Source organism: Rhizopus microsporus (assembly GCF_002708625.1).
Source record: "Rhizopus microsporus ATCC 52813 unplaced genomic scaffold scaffold_23, whole genome shotgun sequence".
Classification (NCBI taxonomy): Eukaryota; Fungi; Mucoromycota; class Mucoromycetes; order Mucorales; family Rhizopodaceae; genus Rhizopus; species Rhizopus microsporus.
The window spans coordinates 177,456-187,811 of record NW_019671938.1 but is presented as its reverse complement, the minus strand read 5'-3'; the positions used below and the strand labels follow the sequence as shown (position 1 = coordinate 187,811).

At 37.5% G+C, this 10,356-nt stretch overlaps 5 protein-coding genes across 5 annotated transcripts; 1 reads left to right on the top strand and 4 right to left on the bottom strand.

Moving 5' to 3' along the window:
* Positions 1–1,302: 1,302 nt before the first annotated feature.
* RHIMIDRAFT_74019 (alpha/beta-hydrolase) lies at positions 1,303–2,741 on the top strand. Its single transcript, XM_023615630.1, has 3 exons — positions 1,303–1,627; positions 1,679–2,266; positions 2,311–2,741. Exons 1-3 carry the CDS (start codon positions 1,364–1,366, stop codon positions 2,452–2,454), a joined length of 996 nt encoding a protein of 331 aa, XP_023462258.1. The 5' UTR covers positions 1,303–1,363; the 3' UTR covers positions 2,455–2,741.
* RHIMIDRAFT_207927 (uncharacterized protein) lies at positions 2,494–4,363 on the bottom strand (the record flags this gene model as incomplete). Its single annotated transcript, XM_023607015.1, has 4 exons — positions 2,494–3,450; positions 3,506–4,039; positions 4,100–4,234; positions 4,289–4,363. The coding sequence occupies 4 exons, from the start codon at positions 4,361–4,363 to the stop codon at positions 2,494–2,496; spliced, it is 1,701 nt and encodes a 566-aa protein (XP_023462257.1).
* A 381-nt stretch (positions 4,364–4,744) lies between these two features.
* RHIMIDRAFT_268860 (uncharacterized protein) lies at positions 4,745–6,591 on the bottom strand. The gene is made up of 4 exons (XM_023612090.1): positions 6,145–6,591; positions 5,976–6,074; positions 5,644–5,929; positions 4,745–5,592 (listed from the first exon to the last, which is right to left on the bottom strand). The coding sequence occupies exons 1-4, from the start codon at positions 6,502–6,504 to the stop codon at positions 4,880–4,882; spliced, it is 1,458 nt and encodes a 485-aa protein (XP_023462256.1). The 5' UTR covers positions 6,505–6,591; the 3' UTR covers positions 4,745–4,879.
* A 1,834-nt stretch (positions 6,592–8,425) lies between these two features.
* RHIMIDRAFT_268859 (uncharacterized protein) lies at positions 8,426–8,745 on the bottom strand. Its single transcript, XM_023612089.1, has one exon. The coding sequence runs from the start codon at positions 8,719–8,721 to the stop codon at positions 8,443–8,445; it is 279 nt and encodes a 92-aa protein (XP_023462255.1). The 5' UTR covers positions 8,722–8,745; the 3' UTR covers positions 8,426–8,442.
* Positions 8,746–8,970: 225 nt separating this feature from the next.
* Positions 8,971–10,081, bottom strand: RHIMIDRAFT_207799 (RIO1-domain-containing protein; the record flags this gene model as incomplete). The annotated part of the gene is made up of 4 exons (XM_023607008.1): positions 8,971–9,349; positions 9,397–9,775; positions 9,824–9,965; positions 10,019–10,081. The coding sequence occupies 4 exons, from the start codon at positions 10,079–10,081 to the stop codon at positions 8,971–8,973; spliced, it is 963 nt and encodes a 320-aa protein (XP_023462254.1).
* Between the last annotated feature and the right edge of the window lie 275 nt (positions 10,082–10,356).

The window sequence follows — 10,356 nt, the reverse complement described above, 5'->3', positions numbered from 1 at the left end:
AAAAAAAATAGTTTACCTTTCTTTTTCCACTTGGAGGGCTCTATGTACATTAAAAAAATATGAATTATTTCTAACTTTTGTAAAAAAAAGGGCTTCACAGACCTGGAATTTAATTATCAATTTCTTGTAAATAGACTGTTGTATTCAGTCTTAGTGTTATTGAAAAAGGCTATTAAGTCGATGACTTGTGAATTAGATTCTTTCTCAAGAAGAGCTGAAAATTATTAATTTAAGTTTGAGTGAGAGTTTACTTGGGTAGAGAATCTATGACTACTGTTTATATTAATGTCGTCAGTTTGATTATTTATCAATATTGTCAGCACTCTTACTCTTTTCACATGCGATAGAGGAATGTAAAGTAGAATGTATGCTCTACTGTAAAACTATACTCGAGTTATTACAATGATTATCTCATCAAACACGTCATAGACTCCTCTGCATTAGCAACGGCTTCCTCTCTGGCTTCTTTAACACGCAAATTTCTCCAATACTGAGACACATCAAGGCGGTCTAAAATCTATGATATCGCAGGAGATAAATACAAATATGCAAAAAACAAGCAAGCGCATGTAACCGTTGTGCCTCAAATTCATTGTTTTTATCGATGAATCAGGATTTAATGTAAACCTGAGAAGAACTCAAGGCTGGACACCAAAAGAGGAGGCTGCCAAAGCTAAAGCACTTACGGCTAGAGCCAATTCAATTTCCATCTTGAGCGTCATTTCTGCTAAAGGCTTGATCAAATCAGCTTGAGAAAGCCCATGCCACCTTCAAAAAGAAAGCTAGCTGGTGGCAAAAGGTAGCAAATACAGGGCACGGTAACCAATCGCTATGTCAATTTTATGAAAGACGTTCTTGCTGAGATGGACAAATTTCCTAAAATGAACGGACATTATCTGATCATGAATAATGCGCCCATACATACAAGAAAAATAATTGGCGAGATGATCAAAGAGCGTGGCTACAAATGCATTTACCTACCACCTTATTCTCCAGAACTCAACCCAATAGAACAATTTTGGCTATTATTAAGAATAGTGTAAAAAGAGAGTTTATACTCAAAAAAGATACTACTCCTCAAATAATTGCGGACGCTAGCAACCAAGTTGCCCAGTCATCTTTTGAAGGGTTTGCGCGCTATTCCAATAGACTCTTTGATGACTGCCTTGTAGGCTATCCTATTTAACAAACAGTTATATATACGATGCACTTTTTTTTTAAAAGCGACATCATTTTGGCAAAAGGTGTATCAATGTCAAAAGCAGATTCGCAAAGAAACACACAATTCATTATATTTTCCCCATTTACAAACCCAGTCGGACACACACAAAAGCCTAATCGGACTTTTTTATTGCAACTTTCCATGTTTTTAAACAAATGGACACTGTTAGCCTTAGTTACGGGTTATCTACTAGCAAGCAGTCAGCCTCCAATCACGCGCGGTTCTCTTTCTGATAAACCTTCTGACTTATACGCTCCTGACTTTTATCCTAATGGCACCTATTTGACGCTACCCCATGGCACAATGCGTTATTGGATGTTTGGCAATGAACAAGGTAATCCTGTTATTCTGATTCATGGCATAACGACAGGTTCTTCTTGTTATGACAAATTGGCTAGAGAGCTAGTAATGTATAATGAAAGTTAACATCAAGTATCATTAATCCACATATGAAAGGCAAACAGTAGTCACCACGTCGTTGTATATGACCTCTGGGGCAGAGGCTACTCTGATGCTCCTCATGCCTACTATGATGAAGCTCTATATACATCTCAGCTGGCCCTCTTGATGCACAAAATAGGATGGACAAAGGCCGATATCATTGGCGTTTCTCTAGGTGGAGGTATTGCAACATCTTTTACTGCCTTCTATCCAGAAATGGTACGCAAATTAGTTTTGATCGCACCTACTGGATTGATGCAGCAGAACGATTTACCCTTCACCTCCAAAGTGGCTCGATTACCCATTTTAAGTCAAGTGCTCATCGGCCAGCCTCTGGTAAGGCCACTGGTCACTATGGCCATACGCCACTTTGCTGCTTCAGCACGTCACGCGAGCGCAAATACAGAAGAAGGCGCTACAGAACTAGCAGATCGTATATCTCAAATAGCATATCATCAATTTGTGCATCATCCAGGCTTCTTTAGAGCATTCCTACGTACAGTCATTGACTTTCCCTTTACTGGATTAAAGGAGAGATATGAGAGAGTGGGTCAAGTGAAAGGAGCTAACTCGACACTTCTCATTTGGGGGGATCAGGATAAGGTAAGAAAAGGTTGTAATGAAAAAATATCTAACTTTTGTTGTAGACTGTTCCTTTCCATAACCATGTTCAGGTACACTCCTCCCTTCCACATGCTCAGTTAGTTATATTCAATAACCAAGGACATGATGTGCTAATCACATCTTGGAAATCTGTTAATGCTAAAGTGAAAGAATTTTTATTATTATAAATGAGAGATTACATGAATAAAGCCATAAAAATTACACAATTATTCTTCGTCATACTCGTCCTCAGAGGCTACAGGACATTCTAGCAAGTTGTCAAGCTCAAATACGTCTCCACTACTAGATTGAGAATAACTCTTGCGACGATAAAGCTTATGTTTTCTTATAAAAATAGCACTACCGGCAATAATCAAAGCAATTGAAGCCAGAATGACACTATGAACAAAAGTCCTTTGTTTGTCCACACGCATGCTTTCAAACGTCTGCATCAGAAAGCTTTGAGTAGCTATTTTTTGTTCTTTTTTTGATTCACCCCAAATCGTGAGCTTCCATTGAATCAGCCTTCCTCTAGATTCTGGATTTCTTTCATCAATCACCAATAATGACCAAACACCTACTGGATCCTCGTCCCAATGCTTTACAGACATAAATGTCCAATTGACCAAACCGTCTCTACTGTAGTCATATTTTCTAGGCGTTGCCAGCTGACTAGTGACATTGTTCGGACTGACTAGCAGTATCTCTAAATCACCACGCCTGTCGTGTTCAATTGTCACGGTGACCGTGACATGTTCTGTCCTTGATAAACCGGCTGCCATCTCTCTTGTCACTTGAAGCGTCGTCCTTAGTGCATTCTCTCTTGAGGGCTTTGCTGTAATATCTGGAATTTGTAATGCTTCTCTATTCGCAGACGAGGTTTCTAAATGCACCTGTGGCCCTACTGACTGAAATGATTTCGCGAGTTCGACAATTCTGTAAGCATCCAACACGCCATACCCATACTTGTGACTAAACATGCGTCCGGAAGGTAGGGTTTGCCAATCTTCGTCTTGCAGAGAAATAGGAATTGCGGACTGCACACAGAGGTGCTGAAGATCTCGCCAAGATAGATCAGGTCTTATGGACAATACGAGTGCAAACACACCTGCTGCGAGCGGAGCAGCTGCTGATGTGCCACCATGATTATCAGAACATTGCCTAGAATGAACATCGGTAGTATACTAATACACACTTTAGTTTTACATCAAACGTGACTTTTTGCTTACACGACTTTACGATATGGTTACCACTGCCACTTGAGTACGTTACCAAAAACTGTGCTGCACATTTCTCTGCATACGGTGGATAATTCCCCAATATATCGATGGCTCCTACAGTGACGGTATAGATACTGTTGGTGTATCCATCAAAATTGCAATTATCATCATGATACCCTCCATTTCCTGAAGCAAACACAAAGATAGATCCTTTGCCATGTCGACCATGTTCAACACCGTTTTTGATTGCATCCAGAATGATGCCTTGAGGGCCTTCTGCAACTTCACCCAAATCAGGAGGCCCCCAAGAACAAGAGTAGATTTGATTCTCTTGGTACTTATAGTTCAAGGCAGCTGCTTCATCTGCTTCTGTTATATCCCCTGAAAGTATGCGAATACCCGCCACTTTTGCATCATAGGCAACACCTATCCCACATACATCGTTTTTTGCTGCTGCTATTTCACCTGCGCACCGAGTTCCATGAACGTCATCACTGAGTCTTGGCCTAGGTTCGAGAACATGATCATTAAAATCATAGGAGCCCTCTGCATACTTTTTTTTTTTGAATAATGATGAGAACAAAGATAATCTCGGGGGGGGGTTTAATCTTACATAATTGTTTTGAAGATCTTCGTGTTCAAAATCCAAACCGTCATCAAGTATTGCCACAACCGAACCTTTCCCCGTGATCCCTTGTTTCCATACACCGGATACATTAAGATCACGTCCAAACTCTAATGTATTCATCTACACATAGAAAAATAAAAATGAGCATGATAAAGTGTACATATGTTGCTTTACCAAATGCCATTGCTTGTCAAACCCAGGATCTGCTATATGCAATGCATTCTTTGTTTCCTGCAGACGCAAATGCATCTCTTGTTTATCTAGAGACAGTGCACGTTTCACGATCCGTTTTGAGGGCACCTGGGGTCTGATGTCTACATCCGGAACACTTCTCTTTATAAGTGTGTTAAAATGGCTTATCAAATGATCGCTCTCCTTGGGTACACTGATCCAATAGTAACTGGCCAATTCGCCCACTTGTCCTTCAAATCTCGCGTTTAAATTAGATAGAACAGGCTGAATGAGGTCAATATCTTTGGGACTGCTTGTACGGAGCGTATAGTAATTTCTTGATGTAAAGTCCCGCTTATATAGAGTGCAGACAACCTGGCTAGAAAAGAACAAAAAGAGAAATGTATATTTTAACATTTTTTGTTAAGTTTTATTAACCAAAAGGAAGGAAAAAAAAAGGAACAATATGTATAATGAATTAAGTTATAATGATATCTACAATAAAGAAGGGGTGGAGCAACTAACAAAAATGAAAGGGTGCAAATTATGTAAAAAAGGGGGGATTGGTGGGGGGTATTTCTTTAACGAATGTGTTTACATTGAAATGCTATTATTCAATAAATAGTCCTTAATTAAGTCCGAATGACTTCTTCTTTTCCTCATACGTGTTTTGATTTGATTCCTTTCCTGTTCCAAGTCTATTAGCTTTTTAAATAGTTCCTTCTTCTCTTGCTTGATTTCAATCAATGAAATCTTTTGCCACTGCCGATGTTTTATACATTTTAAGCGCTGACAGACATCGAATGGCTCATTCGAGTCAAACCTTATCTGCATCTGTGCATCTAATATCGGATCGTGATTTATCTTGCTCCATATATCATCATTCCATACCAATCTTGAGTCAAACCCACAAGGAACATTTTCATCTTGTTCGATAAACGGCCTTAGTCCAACTAGTAATTCTACAAGCTTGCCTTTTCGTTTCAAGATGTCTACAGCAGCTTTTATATCTTTTTGCTCTTGACGTATTTGTATCAATCTCTCTCTATCTTCCTTATCTGCACATGAGTTTATCCTTGACTGCCTCTGTTTAGCTAAGACCAGTTCTGAAATAGGCGTCAAATGGTTGGCATTAGTTGCATGTCGCCGTTTGATTTCCAGTAATTCTAACCTAGCTCGTGCAACCTGCATACCACATACATTTGAACAGTACTTGGATAAATAGCCAAGGTGTGAACTAATTCTGGCTGCTCTGCAGCAGGCAGGGTTAGCGCATTTGGGCTTCCATGATGTCTTTTTTCCAGTGGCTACATTATGCATTATTATGCAATATTGATATTATTCTTTTTTTATTTTACCTTGGGAACATTTAGAACAAAAATAAAGGTCAACAAAGTCACTGTCTATTTCTCTAATCGAGATACATTCTCCATGAAACCAATCATCACATCGATCACAGGCAATCATAAACCTTGTAGCATCATAAGGTTGTCTGCAAATACAATATAGCTTACTGTCAAAAAGATCAGACCTTTTCGTCGATAGACTGCTATTCTTTCTCTTTGGTACATTTGGGTCTGACTCTATTGACCGCTGTTTTGAATTGGATGATGGTCTTCCTCTTTTGGCTGTCTTCTTTATTGGCTTTATTAAAGGTTAACAGACGTGTTCTTTCTTAGTCAGTTATTACCTTTTCTTCTTCTTCTACTTCAGCGTCTTCATTCGTATCGCTTTCAAACCATGCAGATTTGAATGAGTTTATGGATTCTTCTACTGCCATCCAAGGCGCCTATATATATTATATATATGTATGTGTGCTTTAATGAAACTGTCCAAGTAGATTGTATTCTTGTCTTTACATTCTTTTCGGCATCCTCATTGTTCCATAATAAAGGATTGCAAGGACCTTTACCAAAAGCCATTTTTTGTTGAATGACCACAGTCTTGTATACTTTAGCTAATGGTGTATTTTTTATAGCATTTGTATCTTCTAGAGCATCCTTCTCTGTTGTTGTTGAGTATTTATGCGGAGATAATGTTGTCTGATCTTGGTGGTTTAGTTCATGTCTTACACATTGTTTCTTTGGTGTCTTCATTCCTTCAATGGTCAGTCTTTTCCTTAATGGTAAATACTTGACTGGTGGTAGAGTTTTTTCTGTAGGCATTGCTTGATCCTTGGGTGATGCCATTTGCCCTGAAACAGGTGGCGGTCTAGACATGAATATGAACAAAGCTCACTATTCCCAAAGTGTATCTGTTTATAATAAAAAAAAAAAACAATTACACACACAAGTGAAATATTTAAATATATAAAAAAAGAGAAGACACTTTTTACATTGTTTCTCCTGATGATTTGCTGTTGAACTTTTTTCCTTCGGTTCTTAAATTCTTTGAGTTATTGTCCAATAAGAAATGGTATTTTTAAACGAGAGTTTCCACAGCTAACCTCTAAAGAGCTAATACAAATATAAAAAAAGATAGCCTATCATATTGCTATATTTGATAGTCGGGTGATGAGCATAGGTTCAGAAAGAATTCCACTATGTTGTTAATAACAGCATTTAGCATAACTCTGCATCATGAGTTACTACTACAATGATATCTATGTGAATATGTAATACAGGTAAGAATGATTCCCAGTTGGGATAAGTGAATATCCTTTACCCGATTAGTAAATGATATACAAAACAGCGGCAGATGCCTGAATACAGCAATAAAAGCAATTCTTTAACTCTTTCTTCTTGAAACTTTATAAAAGTCGTATTCTACATCAAAGAACATGGAAAGATATCTGTTCCTGAACAAACTTAACTTGGCATTGCATACTGAAAAGGTTTGTTGACGACATCACAGATCGTGCCTAGAGGTAACCTTCTCGTGGATTTTCTCGTAATGTACACCATTATACAGAGTAGATCATTAATATATTTACACATTCATTCTGCCTTTATCTCAGAGTAAAGATTAATCTCAAAGAGTATTCCTTTTGTCTTTGTCTCATGTCTTATAAAGTATTACATAACAAGAGCCACTGGAACGCTCTTAGTAAGAGTAAGATCTGCCTGCTTTAAAAGTATAATCATAAAAAAATCCATATATTTTATTTCACATTATCAAATCATTCGTTGATTATTAAGGGTTTTCAAAGTGATCTCCAATTGTGTTTATGACTGTCTCTTTAAAATAAATAGCATCCCATCTACATCGTTCTCTTTGAAGCCACCCCAAAGCCTGCTGTTGTTCGTCAAATACCTTCTAAGGGAAACGCTACATGCACCAGAAAATGCACAAGATAGTATTAGCTTATTTTCTGGTACATGTGGTGTTAGCCTACGCCAAGCTTTGAAAGTAATTCATAAACAGAAAGCCATTAGAACTTCTCCTTCTCACTTCTTGGCAACATAGCTTCACAGTCTACTTGAAATCGAAATTCACGATCATTTTAAAGGCGTAATGTTGTAAGTGATGTTCTGTTCTTGATAATGTGAACACCGGCAATTTCAGTAAACGTTTTGAATTTAGCATTTTTCCATTTATTCGCTTGGTATACAAGTAAAGTTGTCAGGTTATCTACCTTATATTGATAATACAGAATTAATAAAATCATGTTTTAAAGAACTAAACTAAACAACAGGAGATACTTACTTGCTTCAAAGAATCATCCAACACATGTGCCAGATTTTCTTCCTGAATGAGATAAATAATAAGAAACAAGAGTAGTGTTGAGTCACTCTTTCCAATAAAGCTCGGAAGACACTGCGTGTGCAAAGGAATCTACTAGAACGAGCGAATAACTTATGATGTAGTCTAACAAAGCTTTTCAACCATCTTGGTTTGTTTCATTTCAAGAAGAAAAAGGGTTTTTTCATTTATTTTAATTTGATGTTGTCAGCTCAATCAACAAAGAAACAAGATTAATCACATGAAATTCCACTGGATAGCCTTAGGTTAGATAGTGACTTTGATGGTATGATGTTGTAAAGTGATATCACAGGTATTGTGTAGAGGCAGTGTCTGTAGCACTAGCCTGCTCGTGTATTTCCTTATGCGCGTAGTGTTTCCTTAAAACTCTAAGTCAATAGTGTTCACCAAAACATTTGGAGATTGGATAAGAAATCAGTTAAAATATCAAAGGTAAATCACTGTACACATTTTTATTAAAAGATATCACCCCCTTTTAAATCATTTTTATTCTTCTTTTTTCCACGGCCTTTTTGAATATTGCCACGTGATCCACGGTTGCTGCCATTAGCTTGACTCTTTAGCGATCTAGCAACTTTATTCTTGATTTCCAGCTCTTTCTTTTCTGCTGCACTTAGTTTCTTTTCTGTTGTACTTGGTTTCTTTGTAGAATTATCGCGATATGCTTTATAGTCTCTATTGTTTAATCTTTCAATCTTTTCACTACGCTCCTTTAATCTAGCTTCTTCATCCATTTCTTCTTCTTCTTCTTCCTCTTCCTCTTCGTCGTCTTCTTCTTCAGATTCATTTTCATCATAAGGCTCTGTATTGCCTAATCGAAGATTTCTTAATTTTTCCTGTAATTTTTCTTCTTCGGTCATTTCCGTTGAGGGTATATGTTCAGTATCTTCTTCTTCTTCTTCTTCCTCACTCTCTTCCTCTTCGTCACTTAATTCTTTGACTTCTTCTTGATACTAAAGCAATGATAAGTATACAATTACATTTCAATCAAATAGACTTACGTCTTCCAATTCTTTTTGCATCTTTTTACTAAATCCACTTGCAGCCACTTGAACATCCAAACTGAATTCTCTATTGACATCCCGTGTAAATTTAGGATATAACGCACTTTCATAGCCAAATCGACGACGGAAAAAGGTACGAATACAATCAACGTCTCTGTTGAAGTAATATTCAGCATTGGCGTGTGAGGTAGACACCATTTGAGGAAAATCAATGAGCACAGGTGATCCATCGCTCTTGATCAAGATATTGAACTCGTTAAAATCTCCATGAATAAGTCCATACTGGGCTAGTTTGACAATTAAATCCATCAATTCTGAATAAAGCTTGCCAGGATCGGCTACCTGTTCTATTTGTCGACTTGAGACATGTTAGTACAATTTCAAGGGCCTAGTTCAACAACTTACAGTGGGAAAGCATCAATCAGCCCCATTACGACACAATGTCTGTTGGCATCAATGGGTTCAGGTACAGGAAATCCATGCTCATACAACACTTTCATAAACGCATATTCTTTCATGGCAGCTAATCTCGACATATACATCCAGGAAGCTGATTTACGTTTTTGAAGATAATCTCGTTTTGACTTGATTGTTCTGAAGGACATACGACCGAGACGTTGAAGCTTTAGCACATGTTGATTCTCCTCTTCATCAGCGACAATATAAATATCTGATTCCTTTCCTACACCGATTTGATTACCAACCGAGTACACAGTGCCTCGTTTGGCGAATGTCTTGAGCGCAAGGTAATCGTACCCACCATAAGTAAGACGATATCCATCATCTAGAGTTGGTTAGCATAGATCATATGCTTGACGTACTTTTAACTTACAAGACATGTTTTGTACTCGTGCAATAAGCTTCCTTTTAGCTAACTCGCCTACGATCTTGTGTGCACCTCCATGTCTTAATTGAGCAATTTGAGCAATGAGGGAAGTAGGCACAACTTCGTGATTTTTTGAGCCCATTTCAACCTACAGCAGTTTCTTTTAATTCTACATTATATTAGCTTGCGGTTTATAGTTACGGCAGTTAAAACTCTGAAATCCTCAGAGGACATGTATCGAAGCGCTTTTGCATCTAACTTCATGGTTGATCAATGTATTATAGATCTGTCAAAGAAAATTTTTATTTTTTTATTTTTCTGCTTTAATTTAATTCCTTCAGCAGTCACTGGGCCAGAAAGACACTGGTGGAAGATCATGATTGTCGTCTTCTTTTTATTATTATTACTATTATTATTATTGCAGATAAAAGATAACAAACGATGAATTTAAAGATTTTCATTAAGCTACCATAGTAAGATGCATGGTACATTTCTTTAAAATCCAAGATACATTCCTCCCGCGTTTTAAGAGTTACCAT